The sequence below is a fragment of the Perca flavescens genome, chromosome 11 (assembly GCF_004354835.1).
Source record: "Perca flavescens isolate YP-PL-M2 chromosome 11, PFLA_1.0, whole genome shotgun sequence".
In the NCBI taxonomy this organism is placed as follows: Eukaryota; Metazoa; Chordata; class Actinopteri; order Perciformes; family Percidae; genus Perca; species Perca flavescens.
The window spans coordinates 5016570-5035490 of NC_041341.1; the positions used below are offsets into that span (position 1 = coordinate 5016570).

Sequence of the window (18921 nt, forward strand, 5' to 3'; positions counted from 1 at the left end):
CTCCTGGGTTAAAAAGGGACCAACTAATTTCAAGGTAATTTCAACCCAGAAAATTGGGTTATTCTTTTTGACCCAAATGACCCAAACAGTGTAGTTAATATAACCCAACTTCTGGGTTAAATACCTGACCCAAATGTTTGGTTAATACAACCCAACTTCTTGGTCAAAAGTCACAAATAACCTAACTTGGGTTACTATGCCTTATTTCAGAAAATAAAACTTTGTTTTAGGGACTGCTTGTTATTTATTTAAGGGGCCACCAGAGAAGTTTGGGGACCTTAAGTCAAAATAGACCTGACTCTCCTTACAATACATTTTGGATGACCCTTCTAATTGAAAGAGAAAAAAGGGATGACCCTGCCCAACAATATATTGTACTGGCTTGCATTTGTCAAAGACATACAGATAAACATTTTTTTTTTTACAGCCATTAAATACACAACTAAACCTCTGCATTCTCATCTGACGCATCTCACTCCTCTGTTATGGTCTGAGACACCAGGCAGGGGGCATTCTTCTTCTACAGGGGTAGAGAGGGAGAGAGGGAGGAATTTCTGGCAGACTGATGTGTATGTTATAGGTGCAAGGGTTTAATATACAAACTTATTTCTTCTATTTCTAAGTTAATATATCCATGTTAAGAGGGTGTGTCACTTTATTTCTCCTTCAAATACTGGTGATACTGTTTTATCATAATGTACACAACACAACAAGTGTGATTGTTCATATTATAAACTATGTTGACATGATAATATAATAACTCCATAAAATATACCCCTCAAACAAAAAATACATTATAAAATACATATATATATATATATATATATAGAGAGAGAGAGAGAGAGAGAGAGAGAACCCTGAAAATGGGTTACTCTTTGTAAAATAACCCAGCAACCCAAAGAACCCAGGAATTGGATGAAAATATGAGCCCTATGACCCAGAAAATGGTTACTCTTTGAAAAAATAACCCATGATTTTAACCCAACACAAATAACCCAGAAACTGGGTTAAAGAAACAACCCAGGAGTTTTTAGAGTGTTATGAGCCGGCCCAGCCAAAAAACAAAAAAAGGCCTATTTATATCAGCGATTCCGCCCAAAAGTGCGTTGGCCCAACGGGAAAATGCCCGGTATGCCAGATGGCCAGTCCAGCCCTGGATTCCAACTGGCCTATATTTCATTCATGACTGATGGAAACACCTACATTTCCATAAACCGTTCCAAAGTGTTTTACTGCAGCATCTCGCCCAATGGGAGACCTGCTAACATGTAACTAGTGTAGGGGGGTCTGGGGGCATGCCTCCCCGGAGAAAGGTTTGGCCCAAAATTTGGTGGCCTCAGGCACATTCTAATGCCACAATTTTATCATATACACTGATCTTTATTATTGCATATAATATGAGTTTTTCTTTCTATATTTTTTTCTTTACATTTTTGTTATATTATTTAATTATTGCCTGTATCTATATGAGTCTATCAATCAACTGACGCAAACTGAGTAACATAAACACACGCCTACTTATGGTGCGTTCAAATCAACTCAGATGTGTTTGCGACAGAGGGCACAGACATGTTAAATGTGGGGGACATGTCCACCGCGTACCCCGTGTCCACTACGCCCTTGATTGGAGGTGTGAATTCAGGAGCAGTGGTGTGACATTTTTCTAAAATGTATTAACTTAATTTTGAAAAAATCTCTTAAAATAGATCAGACTCAGTATAGCCTAATTGTAGACTCTTCAAGTTTAGCTTGAATTGATTTATTTAATGAAAGTATGCTAGAATAATTACTGTGTATGTAATTAGCAATGACCAATGTTATGTCAAAAAGATACACAAAATAATTTATTTCAACAATTAGTTTAATCAGGCTTTGCCACAAAGGTAAAATGTACATTCCATGATTCATTCCCAGTATCCGAGAGCTCAACCACTGTACATAGTGACATGACTACAGTGGCCTTTCTTTGGTCTTGCTCATCCAACATTGTCTGGTGGAATGGAGACAGAGGCTCCACTGGACAGTTTTCTAAGAGAAGTCTTTCTGCTGACACCAGAACACTGGGCTTCACATAAAGCATATCAGGTTTGTCATTGCATGACAAAGTCCCAACCATTTGTCTTCTTAAAATACTGGCAAATTCAGCGCCATATTCACATGTCCATGGCATATGAAGCAGTTGGCTCTGCTGAAATGGCCTCATAATCTAGACTTCAATTGTCCTATTGTTATTAAGCTTTCCCAGTATTCCATTAAAACTCACTGTAATTCACCTCCACACCAGTGTGTGCGCTGTTCGCGCCCTGCTGGTTAATCTGCTCCTCCTTGTTTCTCTATCATACTGCCCCACCCCCTACCCCCGCCCTCACTGCTTCCATTTGAAAATATCGGCGGGAGATGAATCCGAGAGTTAGAGCAAAAACTTCCGAAATATGGGAATATTTCTGACCAACTGGTAAAAGAGTTGTCGGTATACTCTGTCAAACTTCATTTGGAAACACACAGGAGTTGTTCAAGACGTTTGGAGAGGTTTTTCTCTCCTCCATATCACCTCTGGGGCTCCAAAGATGCGCTCACAGAAAAGAAAAAGACAACGTAAGTATATGATTATTAATGAAACGGCGAGCTAGTCTGTACTGTTCATTAACTCTTGATCGTACAATGACTGTATTTGGATGTTAAACAGGCTACTTAGACTTGGCAGTAATGTTTTAAACCTCACCAAGTTTAAACGCAAGCAGCACAGAGCTGTGGCTGCTGACCTGGTGATGTTGTTTTATAAAAGTGTATTTTTTATCCTGTAATTTTCAGAAAGCAGTCGCCGTCTTCACAACTCAGAGACAAACTTTAGCAGGCGCTACGAACCGGAGCAAGGGTAAGATTTAAAGAATATGATTTCATTGAATGAACTTCATTAATTCATACGTTAATATATTCCGCATGACGCTGATAATGACACCTTTGTGTGTAAGTAATTTTTACTTTTTCATCTTTCCTTGTTTAATTTTACTGTGACTTGTGTTTTTTATTCATACCACTCTCATTTCATTGTTTTCCAGCTGCCTGTAAGACATATCACCAGACAGCAGCAGGAGCTTCAGCTAGAAACAACCAGATGTGGCATCGCGGGCAGAAGCTGTGAAGAGTTCAGCTCGGAGTCGGTCCAGAAGAAAAGAGGGTAAGATTAGATCCGTTTGGTCAATGTGAATATTTTTCAGGTGCATTCATAGGTGTATTGTGGCCATAAATAAATATCACGCAGTACTGATTGTCTTTATTGATTGATTTTACAGCTGCTGGAAGCGAGACAGAGTGTGCTGGCTGCGGGTGAGGTGACATTTGGAAGTGCTCCACCATAGACCTGATGATCTGAAATACAGGACAACACACCACAGACGTCTGCTAAATGGACCGAATCAGACCGAATGCTGCCGGTTACCAACAGCTCCGAGGCGGCCGTGGGTTAGATGTGGACGGTGCTGCTCCTCGTGAGCGAGGGAGATTTGTTGTGTGTGCTGTGTGTCTCCGATGCTTTGTACATAGTTTTTTTCTGATTGCGTTTGTGTTTTGTGTCAATAAAGCTCTATCTTAGAATAAACAGCATGTTCCTGGCAAATCATTTTAATTAGGATAACGATGACATGAATATACAACATAGCATATATGAAATAAATATATATAATACATAAATATATATATAAAAAATAATTTTCTTATTATAATAATAATAATGGCCCAGGTTGACCAATAGCCTAACCCTTGACAGACCTGTCAACCAATCATGAGAGATTTTTCTTGTTTAAAAGTAGTGGTTTCATCCAATCCTGAGTGATGAAGTTCCAGCCAGGCCAGACGTTCTCTGGCCAGGCTCCTATTCATATTCTAATTAGATCCATTAACACCTCCGCAGGGGCTCTCCACATACGTCATGGTTCGTTTCCGACAATATGTGGCACAGACGAACGTGACGTTCGCAGCCTGTAAATTGTCGATAACTGCCGAAAATTAGGGGGATTTCCGGGGGTTTACAGGCATTTACGGGGATGGAAATCCCACTTTTCATGCAGTGCGAGCTATTGTAACTGCATTATCTGTCGATCTGTTGGTCCGAACTGATGTTTATCAAGATCTGCAGGAGCGGCAGCCTTTATATTTATTCATTTATTTATCTTTTAAAACACTTGACAATGATGGGGGAAAGAGAAATTGGTCTGAAAACATGAACACATTGTGAAAGACACACACATTTCAGTGTTAGTTGAAAGAAAATATATATATAAAAAAACTGTCATTCTTTCTTTAGTGCTGCTTTTTATATTTGATTTAATGTTCAATTAGTTCAATAAAAGAAAGTCGGAAATGATTTCCTTTCATTAGTTTAAAATTAAACTAGCAGTTTGTTGGATTTTAGCAGAATACTGAAAATAAGAACTGAGTAAGAACACTTTAATATCGTTAAGTTATGTCGTTATCACGATATTTAACGTTATCGCATATTCATTTTGTGTCTCTTTGGTGTTTTTTTTGTCTTTTTATGGTCGTTGTGCATCTTATTTGCTTTATTTTTTTTGTGGTAGTTGTGTGTGTGTGTCTCTCTTTGGTCTCAGTCAGAGACTGGGGCTTTCACCTAATTTCAGTGTATTTGGGTTAGGATATCCCATCCTCTGAGATATTTCATGATCTGAGCACCACTTTGGTGTGCAGGGTGAAAACCACCTAGTTAGGGTCATATATATAGTAAATATTGTGGGAAGATGGTGGATGGGGTTACAAAATGTAAGTTTCAGTGACAAACAATACAAGAACAGGACACAAACCCCTGTTGGTAATTCGTAGGGTACAGATTCAATTATTGGCAAATTATAGAAGATGTGTTATCAATATTAATAAAGTTATGAATATAGTATTAATTACCAGAGTGAGAAACAATCAAAACGGGGCACCACCCTGGTACCAAGGACCAATAATCAAACTGTGAAACATTTAGGTCTCATTAAAGTGGTGTTCCCTTTAAAATACAGATCTGAATTAATTTGGTTAATTTATCTGGTATATTCTAAAGGAACAAACAAAAGGGGGAATTCGAACAACTAACTGTGTTCAACCAACTTGTTATTACAACAAATACACAAAACAATCACAGACAACTGCTATTTAAAGTATAATAGAATTTATTTAACTTCAAAATCATCAATGGCCAATTGATAATTCTTCAATCAATCAAAACCAATAAACCGTTTTTTAAACTACAACAAAAAGCAGAAACAAACAAGCATGTGGGGAGACAGGTCTGTGTGTGTGTGTGTGTGTGTGTGTGTGTGTGTGTGTGTGTGTGTGTGTGTGTGTGTGTGTGTGTGTGTAGGTGCAGGATTGGAGACAAGGATGGTAGGAGTAGCGGGTTCAAGTGGTTGGCTAACCACGCAAGATTTCAAAATGGTGGTCAGGAGACCGTGTGTTTGAAGGCTCTTTGTTCTTCTCGTACAAAGGCCCAAGATGGCTACTCCCAACGTTGCAATGACGGGGAACATTGTGATTTTCTACACGTGTTACAGGCAAAGAGGAACACAGCCCGGAGTGCTATTTTTCACAGTTCAGTCAGGTCAGCAGTAGTTGGTAAATGCTTTTAGCTGCTACAGAGCTCTGCTATGGCAGAAACAGTGCTCCACATGGTGCTCCGCATGGTGCTCCGGTAGTTGGTGGTTCAGTTTACCCGATAAAAGGGGACTGTGAGCCGGTAACAGAGCACCGCGAGCTCCCAGTCGTTTCGGCACACGTTACAATAAGTGTAAATGTAAGTTTAGGCACCAAAACGACTAGCTAAGTTTAGGGAAAAGATCGTGGTTGGGATTAAAACACACAATGAACATGCTTTTTCTGGCTGAAAATATTTTGTTTTCCTGGGACAGTCCTGTGTTTTATGACCCATCCAACCACACTGGACCAGAGATGGGAACTCAAGTTCAAGACTCTGACTCGAGTCACACTTAAGTTGCACACAGTGACTTCAGACTTGACTCGGACTCAAGATGCGAGCCTCGTGAACAATCTTTATTTTTAGGAAACGTCTGATGAGCTGCATGTTATTCCTCTCTTCTTCGGTGGTCCTGCGATTATGAATCCCTTGTGCCCCTTGCCCTCTCCCCTTTTTGTAATACCGTTTGGGAGAGGTGAGTGTAATTTATTTATCTGAATTTATTTCTTGTATTATTTTGTTCCCCACAATGTTTTGTCTGTCCAAACCTATCTACGTATCGATTTCAACATCCTAATGTCACTACATGACTATGTTGTTTTAGTTTGTAGAGTTAGTGTAGCTAGCTCAAATTTTTTGCAGACAAAGTTAACTTCTGATTTGTATATGTGTTAATGTGTTTATTTGTTAGGATAATTATTTATCAAAGAATGGACAAAATCACTGGAATTATCTTAAAAGCTGGTTTACTTGCAAGTAGAGTCAGTTTATAGCACTCACAGCATAAGTACAGAAAATGACTGAAGGTTTTTCACAACAGTGTCTTTTTGAAGGAGTTGGGAGTCAAGATCGTTATTCGGTTCATACAATCAGTAGATTTTCTTCTTATCTCCGGTCATGCCCCGCATCTCCTCCACATTATGCGCTCTGCCCTTAGGATACAGCCTGTGCTCTTTGCAAGGTCACTCAGCTTTCATGATTAGCCCAAGAAAGACAGAATTCCTAAAACAAACAAACAAAGTTTGGATGCCAATGGTTTAAAAGAGAAACTGAAGCAAAAGCCGTTCTAAGCATCATTTTTCTAACAGTATTGTTGAAGCTGAAAAATGAGGTCCTGTTTATTTGTGTTTGTCACCAGAGACAATAAATTGATATCATCATAAAGAGATCTTGTGTCACAGTGGGATTAATAAATCAAACACAATGCAGAAGTCCACCGGTTAAACACACATTATTCATCACATCCAGACACCGTCATACACCACTGACTAAACCTGGTTGAGCCGTGACTCGCTCGGATCTTTCACCCGTGTCTTTAAATTAACTCATGAGTCGCGAGTCTCTAGTATCATTAACTCAGATCAGTTGAGTCCTACTACAATTCAATCTAAAATGATAACAGCACCACACACAAACCTCTTGCAACAATAGCTGTTACTAGTCCTAGCCATCTCAGCTCCCAAAAGCTTTATAATTTACAATTTCGTAGGCAATCACAACTCCACATGTCAACTCAAGCGACTGAGTGAGCAGAGACAGTGCAAGACAGGTTATAGGAACTTCCCGACCCACAGACTCAGAGCCGGAAACATTGCAAGCTCACAGACCATGGGACTCTTGAGTCCACGAGTCAGTCAGTCAGTCTCGTGAATCAGCCAGCTATGTTGTCATGAGTGGATCTGTAGAGTGAGTGAAGTCTCTCCTCGAGTCAGGGTGAAAAGCAAATCCACAACAAAAGCCATCCTTTCACTTCTGAAATAATATACAATGTTCTGCACGTAGTCTAGGCCTACTGTAGGTTTGGTGTATAGATGCAGCATATCAAAATTAGGTCGATGGATAAAAAAAAAAAAAAAAAAAAAAAAGTATTCACTGCGGGCATTTCTCCGTTCATGTTTCTATGTCTACATTGAAAGCCTATATTACGGTGGCCGAGAAGGGTCAGAACAAATACAAAAGCTACAACACAAATACAAAAGCTACAACACAAATACAAAAGCGACAACACAAATACAAAAGCGACAACACAAACGCAAAAGCCACAACACAAATACATAAGCTACAACACAAATACAAAAGCCACAACACAAACGCAAAAGCGACAACACAAACGCAAAAGCCACAACACAAATACATAAGCCACAACACAAATACATAAGCCACAACACAAATACATAAGCGACAACGGAAGTAGCTAGCTATGTGACAACGGAAGTAGCTAAGTGACAACGGAAGTGAACGTGTTGTTGATAAACGGAGCCGGAGGATGAGCAGAAGGAGAAGTTCTTGTATGTTTGAGAAGTAAGTGAAACTTACTTCCCTTGCTAATTATGATTACTGTTGCTATGTGATTGTCACAAATAAGCAATGTTGTTCGATATATTTGTATTTTCACATGTATGTACTCTGCCATTTAGGCTACGAAGCTACAGCTATCTAACGTTAGCTAGCTAACATTTAGCTAGATAGCTATAACTTCGTAACGTCTTTTAACGCTATGTTTAAAGTCTAGCTATAGTTTGTCACGTTTAGTGAAGCTGTTTAAACACATATACATAACATATGTGGTAATGGTTGCGGTAAACAGATGTTTAAAGTGAATGCTAATTGTGTTACCTTTTAATATGCTGCCTATTACAGTATTAGTAGCGTAATCTGTCATACATACACGGTTGGTGTGAATGAAATAAACCCAGAATTTTCACCATGACCTTGCTTCGTGTTTACTCCTGGAGGGAGATAATGAATCACTAACTATATGAGTCCGTGTATGCACCAGTACAAATGTATTAAGGGATCAACTTTGTGTAGAAGAGTATTTAGATTACCATCCCACAAGTTTGAGAACATGTGCCTTGGTTGTAGTCTAAAACTTTGCTTTCCTTGGTCTTTTAACAGGTTATGTTTTGTCCATTTTGTGGAGTGAACCTTCAACATGTTCTGTCATATTGTGGGAAATGTGGCAGAAACGTTCAGTTTTTATGGAGTCTTCAAGATGAAGGTATGCTATGTTTAGTTCTGACATGTAGTGTAATTAGATACTGGATTGCTTTGTTATTTGACAAATGAACATGAAGTTAACCACTTTTGTAATTAAATGTAATTCAAATTGTAATTAATGTAATTGACTTTGAGTATCTTTTACTCTGTACTGTTTCTTCAATGCTAAGTAAAAGTTAAAACACGGTACATTAATGCAGTGCATCTAATAATCTTAAATATAATGTCCTCATTCCTACCCATCAGGTCCTGAAGCTACAATGGCAGATGAACTTATTCAGAAGTATTTCACAGAAGGCCATAGTTATGAAGTAATAATGGACTTACTGGCAACCAAGCACAACATTTCATTGAGTCTTAGCACTTTAAAAAGAAGACTACAGGATGCACGCCTGACCCGGAGGACAAACTACACTCCGTTTGCAACTGTGCAGGCAGCTATATCTGAGGAACTTAAGGGATCAGGCCAGCTCTTAGGATACCGAGCAATGTGTCAGACTCTGAGACAGAAGTACTCTCTTATAGTCAGAAGAGATGATGTGATGCGCCTAATGGGAGAACTGGATCCGTCCGAAAAGAAAATCGCTCTAGACGCAGATTCGTCCGGAGAGCATACCACTCAATGGGACCCAATGACGTCTGGCATGTTGATGGCTATGATAAAATGAAACCTTTTGGGATTGCAATTAGTGGCTGTATCGATGGATTTTCTAGAAAAATCATGTGGCTGAAATGTGGAAAGTCTAACAATGACCCTGGCATAATTGCTCAAAATTACATGCAGTGTGTAGCTGAGTTTGGAATTATTCAATGCGTCTCCGCACAGACTGCGGCACAGAAAAATGGACTGATGGCATCACTTCACTGTTCCCTGAGATCAGAGCATGCAGATGAGTTTGCAGGAGCCAAAAGCCACATGTACGGCACTTCAACATCCAACCAGCGCATTGAAAGCTGGTGGTCCTACTGGAAACAAAGGTTTTTGTCTCATACATTAAATTCTTCATTGATTTATGCTCTACTACATTTGTGTATTTACTGTATGTTTTACTGATCTAGGCAATACTCACTCCTGCTTGGTGGGTGCCTCATGTTGGCTGTTGTATTTCCTTAGTGTCAGCTTGAGACTATTTTCTTTCTACATTTTTCTAATATCTACGACATTATAGTGTGTTAATGTGTGTATTCTTAACTAGGAGTCAATTTTGGATGGATCTGTTCAGTGACTTGAGGGAGAGGCATCTCTTCAATGGCAGCTATCAACACATAAGTTTGGTGCGATACTGCTTCTTGGGTGTCCTGCAGAATGAACTGGATGAATACAAGCAATTGTGGAACACTCACACTATTCGTCCAGTTCGCCAATCCCAATGCCCATCTGGTAAACCAGAGGCTATGTACAATGTGCCTCACAGGTGAGTATTGCATCACCATGTTAAAAAATAAACCTAATCAGGTAACACTTTATTTGAACTATAGTTCATGGTGGATTCATGGATAGATAGTACAATAACATTGCACATCAAACATCTAGCTCTCACAAAAATACACACATGCTTCAAGCATTTTGGTCAAATATGTAGTTGTGACTTATTTTAACTCATGATCATGTTGACTTAGTATCTTTTTGTGTCTCTGCATCATTGTCCTATGAGAAGTACGTGACTAAAATAATGAACATAACTCAAATAAATTTGAAAGAAAACTGTTAGTGAGTGATTCTGGATTTTTTTTTTGTACATGCTCCTAGATTTAACGGAAGGAATTGTGGATTCCCAGCATCTACACAAACCCTGAGCCAGTTTGACAGCCTCATGCCAGCGCCAGCAACTCCTGGTGGAGAGGATGAACAGCAAACTCGCTTTGAAGAACTGCAGAGACAAAGTGGTTTGACATCTCCTCTACAATGGGAATCTGCTGTAGAGAACTACATCACCCTGAAGAACATGGCTGATCTTTAATGTACAGTTGCGGTAAACGTTTATGAACCCATGCTAAAGTTGACTAAAAAGAGGAATAAAAAAATAATCTTTTGGAAATTTATCTTAATTAAAAAAAATTGGGAAAAATCCAACCTTTAAGGACACCAATTTTCTTTGTGAATGGATATGTATTGTAAAGAAATGTTCTTCCTTAAAATGCAGGGGTCATAAGTACACTGGGGTAAAGTACAGGGTGTGTATACTACTGTATTTTAAGGAAGAACTTTAATTTATTTGTAATACATTATTCATGCAGAAAGAAAATTGGTGTCCTTAAAGGTTGGATTTTTCCCATTTTTGTTTTTTAAATTAAGAAATAAAGAAATTTACAAGATTTTTTTTATTCGTATTTATTCATATATATATATTCAACTTCAGCATGGTTTCATAAATGTGTAAGCACAACTGTAGCTTATTTCCAAAGGTGGGACCAAGTCAGTTTTGTAAAATGCAAGTAAGTCTTAAGTCTTTGCCGTTAAGTCCCTTGTCCAGACAGGCAAATCCAAAATCATACTTTTGTATTTTGAGTCATTAATATTGAAATCTTCAAATGTAGAAAACATATCAATACATAATAAATTGAATTTGCACAAATCATGAATGTCTTTTAAAAAGTTTTACCTCGTGCTACTAACCTTAACACTGTACAGATTTTCAAAATAAAAAGACTAAATTAAATTGCCTCTACTTCTGTAATTTTAAAATTAAGTTTTACATATTGCAATCCGTTCTTCATGCTTCTCTCCAACATATGCTATCTGGCCTGCAGTCTGTCAGATTGGCTAAAGTGGATCTGGGAAATGATGCGTTCATGAAGTATCTGGGAATAAATGGCATTAGTTGATTCACAAAATTATTTTTTATTTGTACAAATGGTAATATACAAATGGCAATATACAGTCTATAAACAAACCCTTTTTAAATGGCTTTAAATACAGTGTAAACAAGAGTCCACAATCTAATTTCTATTTATTTACTTATTTTATTTTTAATAGAAACAATGTTTATCATCAAAGCGGCTAAATGTACATAACATGCAAGAAATACAGCTTAGTTACACAGAGAAAAAAATCAATTATCACAATGTTTGTGACCTAATACATCGATGTCTATTTTTCAGCAATATTCTAGGGTTGACAATTGGTGCTTTCACAAATAAGACCATGACAGTTTTGATAAATAATCAACAGTAATGTGGGCAAATGCAAATAATGCAGCCTTTAAAAACAAGGAAAAGACTAAACTTGTGTCATATCGCGATAAACACCCAAAATTTAAGACAATATCTAGTCTTGTATATCTAAAGTATGTCAATATAATATTGATATATTTTCCAGCCCTAACAGCCATGTTTCATAAATGACACTACTTCTGACATTTAAGTGGTGATGTGTTATTTAACCAAACTACACAACAAACATAACAATTTGAAAAACTGGCACAAACATTTGGCCACTACTATTAATGCAAACAAAAAGCTTTTAATTTATTACTTTTACCACATAGGTAATTCAATGACAATGGTTCAAGGGGCTGACAGTTGATAACTGTCTAAATGCATCCAAAGCCAGGGGAATTCTTAATCCCAAAGCTCATTTTTGCCTTAAAGGTGTTGTAGTTTTCCAGGAGTGGCAACATTAAAGTATTGGCACATGTATTTGCCATAGGGAGCGTTGAACTGGCCAGGAAGTGAAGGCGTGGCTGAGGTTCCATACCAGCAGGAGGTATGCATGGCACACCTGTGGCAAACATGAAGACCTCCTCCAGGGTTACTTCACTTTGACTTTCTAAAAGTAGAAAGCAATTAAACAACATCCACAACAACTCTGGAACTGTTTATTATAATTTCTGTGGATAAAATAACACAATTAAAAGAAAATTCACCAACCTTCACAATCAAGAAGGTAGTCTGCCCAGAAAGATAGTGTTTTTTCCTCCTGTAGCCTCTTGTTGCTTCCACGCAGACTTAGCTCTGGTCGGAAGATATTCTCAATGTCCGTAGCAGATAACTTTTTATCTGACAGGCAGAGAACAGGTGTCAGGACTTCAGGATGCTGCTGCAGCACTGTTAACACCTGCAAGCTGGAAAGCCCATCCTTGAATCTGAAATACAACAACAGGTTACCAGAAAATTGGAATGTGCACTACATAGCAGCAAGACAGCAACACCAGGTTTTAACGCAAACAATATATTTTTAAAACAGTAACAAAAAACATACCTTTCAATTGCACTGTGGTTTCTGTCAATGATGTACCACCTGAGGTACTCCTTTACAATCGACTTCCTTTCCTCAACTGACCTTACATGTTTGAAGCACCCTGCTGTCTGCAACATAGTGCTGTTCTGTACCATTAGGTCTCGTGAGGGTCTCCAATGAGGATGCATTGTGTATCTAAAAAAAATATATGATGAACTTAACTCATTTGATATATATAAACAATATAATAGTCATATCAGAAAACTACCTTTAACCTTTAATAAGTTGACAAAACTGCACCCTTCACTAACCAACAACCTTTGCTAGAATTTTACACCCTCATACCTTTTCGTAACACTTTCCCTATTTCCTCATCTGTAATGTCTCCTATAGATGAGTTGAAACTGGACTGCCCTGAGATGTAGCTGACCAGATCCTTTGAGAGGAAATTTGGACCAGGTCCTCCATGTACTATGGATACAGCAATCATCTTTCCTGCCAAACTATATTCATCCTCTCTGATTGCTGCTTATGAAAATACATAGTAATCATATTAAATCAGTTTTTATGTTAAACAAGAATTGCATGGTTAATGATGTAGTTCCTTTAAAACACTCCACACAAAACAGTACCTGTTGAGTTGTAGACAAGGTAGCGGCTCTCTGCAGGTCCATCAAATATGGGTCGTTTGTTCAGGCTTTTCATCAGGAGTGAGAGGAATTCTCTTTTTGGGCCACCTGTATCAATACCTTCCTCAAACATGCCTGCATCATCAGAAAACTTTACTAGGAGGTCCTTCTTTTCAGAGAATGTTCCTCTTTTGAATCCTCTGACGGCACCATCCCAGATGTCAGAGCGGCAAATGTGAAATCTGCTGACTGCGTGGCGATCAATCTGGAGTGCCAGGTTTGCAATCACTTCTGAAATGGGTCTCTGTTCTATCCTACCAACAAATAGATGATGATGAATGTAATGATGATGATGATGATACTTGGTGGAAGACACATTTAACCAGAAGAAACAACAGTTGTAGTAAGGGTGACTTGATTTCTTACTCTGGATCCTCTGAAATATCATGAGTGACAGCATCACTGTCTCCGGAGGTCTCTGAATCCTCTACTATAATGGGTGCATACAGTTCTGTGTATTTTCTGAAAAATTAAGAAACATTTACATTGTTCTTGTCTCCAAATGAATCAATCAATCTCCAAATTTAGAGAGGAAAGCATCATACCTATAACATGTAGTTTCCAATGCACTTCCTGATGTTCCTGGGCAGTCTTCTGCTTGGGAAAGTAAGATCTGCATGACAAACAAGTTATTGGACTTGTGAGTAGAAGGGCTTGAATATAAAAGATAGGGGTATCAGATGTCCTATTTATAAAGAAAGGCACTACTCTTTCAATTATCACTTTGGGTCTCTAAGTCAGTGTCACATATTACTTTATGTAATTTAGTTAGCTACAGAATATTTAAAAGACAAAGCTACAAACACATACATCTCTGCCACTTTAAAAAAAAACACTAAGGGAACTAAATAGTAGTTTCTAGTTTTTAATATCTCTACACATATAGGAGCCACATATTACCATAGTTTCTGGATCACGGTGTGGAGTTTCTTCAACACCAATACTGGTACTGGTCAAGATTGGTTTAAATAGCTGAAAGTAAAAAAAACAAATCACAGCTGCACTTCAGATTTGACGGAAATAGCCTGAAATATAAGCAATAAGAGTATCTCTCATTTGATGAACATCCTGACCCACACCACATTGTTAAAGGGCATACCATCTTTGACCTGCACGTGAGTCATGAAAGCAGGTACAACATGGCAAATGTTACACTTACTACTGTATCAGCTGAATTGAATTCAGCAGCACTTCTGCTTGTAATGATCACCTCTGAATCAGACGAGTCTGAGTTGAATTGCTCAGCTGTGAAATACAAGATTAGACAATGAACAATGGGACAATTTACTTATACTAATCAATTTAAGAGAGCTTTTTTTTCTTTGGTTATTGATATCAGAATTACTTACAATTAGTAAGGAAATCTTCCACCGCACAAATGTACAATGTGAGGCGTTGCCAAGCCTTCCCAACAGCATCCTTGTAGAGTTTCAGAGAGAAGGCTGTTTCTGTCCCGGGAATATTTATTACCTTTGTACCATCAGGGTAGAGCAGAAGGTAGGGACCAGCCTCTAAATTTTTGTTAAAATCTTTCATTTTCTGTACGGCTGCTTTGCGCAATTGCTCTGCATCCGACCCTGGTTGCACTACAAGGGGTAGTACCATTCCTCTGACAGGTTTCAGCACTCCATCCTTTATGCGCATAATACCAACTGAAATCTACAGAGAAACATAGAAGTAGGTTCATTGACACATAGCAAATATATGACATAATGGACTACCAGCTGAACTGAAGTTACCTTCACACTGCTGTCTTTCAGTGGTTCTTTTTTCTTTTTGAAACATGATTGTCTCTCTTTCTCTTTCAAACTTGAAAATTCAGGAATGTAGCCAGTGCACTATTTCCTGTGCTTCCAGTTCCTGCTTCAAACAGAATCCAATCAGTTGGAGTCATTTTTTATTTTTATAAAAAGTTCTAGTTTCTTCTCTCCTATGTGACAGTAAACTGAATAGCTTTGAGTTGGGGACAAAAGACATTTGAGAACATTCTCTTTGGCTTTGGGAAACACTGATCCACATTTTACAAACCAAACTACTAATCCATTAATCCAGACAATAACTCACACATTAATCAATAATGAAAAAAAAACTGTTAGTGGCAGCCTTTCACTCATTGAGTATAGAAGATTAATAAAAATGATGGAATCTTTGAATAGTTACCTTCACTTGTGCCAGGCTTAGCAGCATCATGCAGAAATGTGATGTTCTTGCCACATGAACTGCAGAATGCTGTTTCTACATGTAGGTTGAACCCACAAAAAGGACAATACATACTGTAGTTATCTGTAATAAAACAAATAGTGTCATTAGGTGAGCATTAGGAATGTAAACATTAAATAAATAAACAATTTACTAAACATTAACGTTATATTGTATTTGTTTAAGTGCTATGCTTCATGTACCACATAACCATAAGCAAGTGCAGAACATTGAACAATGTTAACCTTCCAAGTGAAGTGAGTGTGCGCACACACACGCAGGATGGATATATTAACAAGTAATGCTAGTTGATAGTCATTCTCCGTGAACCATCACCTTATCGTGGTGGAGAGGTTTGTGTGTCTCTGTGAACCTGAGGGCTGTGTTGTCTGGAGCTTTGTGCTCCTGGTAGGGTCTCCCAAGGCAAAGTGGTCTCAGGTGAGGGGCCAGACAAAGAATGGTTCAAAAACCCCAATGAAGAAGCAAGGTAGAGATGGAGTGACCCTGCCCGGAGGAAGCCCGGGGCCCCCGTCTGGAGCCAGGCCCAGACGGCGGGCTCGTCGGCGAGCGCCTGGTGGCCGGGTTTGCCACGGAGCCCGGCCGGACACAGCCCGAACAAGCTACGTGGCTCCCATCTCTCCAGCCCATGGGCCCACCACCTGTGGGAGGAACCGTTGGGGTCGGGTGCGATGCCACATGGGTGGCAGTGAAGGTCAGGGGCCTCGACGGACCAGACCCGGGCGGCAGACGCTGGCTCTGGGGACGTGGAACGTCACCTCTCTGTGGGGGAAGGAGCCGGAACTGGTGCGGGAGGTGGAGCGCTACGGTTAGATCTGGTGGGGCTTACCTCACGCACAGTCTCGGTTCTGGAACCATACTCCTGGATAGGGGTTGGACTCTTTTCTTCTCCGGAGTTGCCCAGGGTGTGAGGCGCCGGGCGGGTGTGGGGATACTCACAAGCCCCGGCTGGCGCCGCTGTGTTGGAGTTTACCCGGTGGACGAGAGGGTCGCCTCCCCACGCCTGCGGGTTGTGGGGAAAACTCTGACTGTTGTTTGTGCATATGCACCAAACAGGAGTTCGGAGTATTCGGCCGTCTTGAGACCTTGACTGGAGTCCTGCATGGGGCTCCAGTGGGGGGACACCATTGTTCTGCTGGGGGACTTCAACGCACACGTGGGCAATGATGGAGACACCTGGAGAGGCGTGATTGGGAGGAACGGCCTCCCTGATCTAAACCAGAGTGGTTGTTTGTTGTTGGACTTCTGTGCTAGTCATGGATTGTCTATAACGAACACCATGTTCGAACATAGGGATGCTCATAAGTGTACCTGGTACCAGAGCACCCTAGGCCAAGGTCAATGATCGATTTCATAATCGTTTCATCTGATCTGAGGCCGTATGTTTTGGACACTCGGGTGAAGAGAGGGGCAGAGCTGTCAACCGATCACCATCTGGTGGTGAGTTGGGTCAGGGGTGGGGGAAGACTCTGGACAGACCTGGTAAGCCCAAACGTGTAGTGCGGGTAAATTGGGAACGTCTGGAGGAGGCCCCTGTCCGACAGACTTTCAACTCACACCTCCGGGCGGAGCTTTTCGTGCATCCCTGTGGAGGCTGGGGGCATTGAACCCGAGTGGACAATGTTCAAAGTTTCCATTGCTGAAGCTGCGGCGAGGAGCTGTGGTCTTAGGATCTTAGGTGCCTCAAGGGGCGGTAACCCACGAACACCGTGGTGGACACCAGTGGTCAGGGAAGCCGTCCGACTGAAGAAGGAGTCCTTCCGGGATATGTTATCTCGGAGGACTCCGGAGGCAGTTGCAGGGTACCGAAGGGCCCGAAGGGCTGCAGCCTCTGCCGTGAAAGAGGCAAAGCAGCGGGTGTGGGAGAAGTTTGGAGAAGACATGGAGAAGGACTTTCGGTCGGCACCAAAGTGCTTCTGGAAAACTGTTCGCCACCTCAGGAGGGGCGGGGAACCATCCAAGCTGTGTACAGTAAAGATGGGACACTGTTGACCTCCACTGAGGAGGTAATAGGGCGGTGGAAGGAGCACTTTGAGGAACTCCTGAATCCGACTAATACGCCCTCTATGTTAGAGGCAGAGCTGGAGGATAACGGGGATTGTCGCCGATTTCACAGGCGGAAGTCACTGATGTAGTCAAACAACTACACAGTGGCAAAGCCCCGGGATTGATGAGATCCGTCCAGAAATGCTCAAGGCTCTGGGTGTGGAGGGGTTGTCCTGGTTGACACGCCTCTTCAACATTGCGTGGAAGTCTGGGGACGGTGCCAAAGGAGTGGCAGACTGGGGTGGTGGTTCCTCTTTTTAAAAAAGGGGGACCAGAGGGTGTGTGCCAATTATAGGGGTATCACACTTCTCAGCCTCCCTGGTAAAGTCTACTCCAAGGTGCTGGAAAGGAGGGTTCGGCCGATAGTCGAACCTCGGGTTGAGGAGGAACAATGCGGATTCCGTCCTGGTCGTGGAACAACGGACCAGCTCTTCACTCGCAAGGATCCTGGAGGGAGCCTGGGAGTATGCCCAACCGGGTCTACATGTGTTTTGTGGATTTGGAGAAGGCGATGACCGGGTCCCCCGGGAGATACTGTGGGAGGTGCTGCGGGAGTATGGGGTGAGGGGGTCTCTACTCAGGGCCATCCAATCTCTGTATGACCAAAGTGAGAGCTGTGTCCGGGTTCTCGGTAGTAAGTCGGACTCGTTTCAGGTGAGGGTTGGCCTCCGCCAGGGCTGCGCTTTGTCACCAATCCTGTTTGTAATATTTATGGACAGGATATCGAGGCGTAGTCGGGGTGGGGAGGGGTTGCAGTTTGGTGGGCTGGGGATCTCATCGCTGCTCTTTGCAGATGATGTGGTCCTGATGGCATCATCGGCCTGCGACCTTCAGCACTCACTGGATCGGTTCGCAACCGAGTGTGAAGCGGTTGGGATGAGGATCAGCACCTCTAAATCGGAGGCCATGGTTCTCAGCAGGAAACCGATGGAATGCCTTCTCCAGGTAGGGAATGAGTCCTTACCCCAAGTGAAGGAGTTCAAGTACCTTGGGGTTTTGTTCGCGAGTGAGGGACAATGGAGCGGGAGATTGGTCGGAGAATCGGGCGCAGCGGGTGCGGTATTGCATTCAATCTATCGCACCGCCAGGACGAAAAG

General features: G+C 40.9%; 2 protein-coding genes and 1 long non-coding RNA gene across 3 annotated transcripts; 1 reads left to right on the top strand and 2 right to left on the bottom strand.

The window, feature by feature from the left end:
• Nucleotides 1–7839: 7839 nt before the first annotated feature.
• Nucleotides 7840–9258, top strand: LOC114564692 (uncharacterized). The gene is made up of 3 exons (XR_003693814.1): nucleotides 7840–7993; nucleotides 8591–8693; nucleotides 8939–9258. It is a non-coding gene; the product is annotated as an uncharacterized LOC114564692 (long non-coding RNA).
• Nucleotides 9259–12173: 2915 nt separating this feature from the next.
• LOC114564681 (G2/M phase-specific E3 ubiquitin-protein ligase-like) lies at nucleotides 12174–13027 on the bottom strand. Its single transcript, XM_028592172.1, has 3 exons — nucleotides 12894–13027; nucleotides 12563–12777; nucleotides 12174–12461 (listed from the first exon to the last, which is right to left on the bottom strand). Exons 1-3 carry the CDS (start codon nucleotides 13025–13027, stop codon nucleotides 12226–12228), a joined length of 585 nt encoding a protein of 194 aa, XP_028447973.1. The 3' UTR covers nucleotides 12174–12225.
• Nucleotides 13028–13203: 176 nt separating this feature from the next.
• LOC114564297 (G2/M phase-specific E3 ubiquitin-protein ligase-like) lies at nucleotides 13204–14928 on the bottom strand. The gene is made up of 7 exons (XM_028591556.1): nucleotides 14911–14928; nucleotides 14721–14806; nucleotides 14462–14533; nucleotides 14107–14174; nucleotides 13928–14023; nucleotides 13505–13815; nucleotides 13204–13397 (listed from the first exon to the last, which is right to left on the bottom strand). The coding sequence occupies exons 3-7, from the start codon at nucleotides 14462–14464 to the stop codon at nucleotides 13204–13206; spliced, it is 672 nt and encodes a 223-aa protein (XP_028447357.1). The 5' UTR covers nucleotides 14465–14533; nucleotides 14721–14806; nucleotides 14911–14928.
• Nucleotides 14929–18921: the final 3993 nt, after the last annotated feature.

Excerpts from the sequence above, each read along its gene's own strand:
- LOC114564681 (XM_028592172.1), bottom strand. The coding sequence starts at position 13,027 with ATGGTACAGAACAGCACTATGTTGCAGACAGCAGGGTGCTTCAAACAT. Across the intron at positions 12,778-12,893 it reads AACCACAGTGCAATTGAAAG|ATTCAAGGATGGGCTTTCCA; the intron begins GTATGTTTTTTG and ends GTTGTATTTCAG. Across the intron at positions 12,462-12,562 it reads CTACCTTCTTGATTGTGAAG|AAAGTCAAAGTGAAGTAACC; the intron begins GTTGGTGAATTT and ends TTCTACTTTTAG.
- LOC114564297 (XM_028591556.1), bottom strand. Across the intron at positions 13,816-13,927 it reads GATATTTCAGAGGATCCAGA|GATAGAACAGAGACCCATTT; the intron begins GTAAGAAATCAA and ends ATTTGTTGGTAG. Across the intron at positions 13,398-13,504 it reads CCTTGTCTACAACTCAACAG|CAATCAGAGAGGATGAATAT; the intron begins GTACTGTTTTGT and ends TTTCATAAGCAG.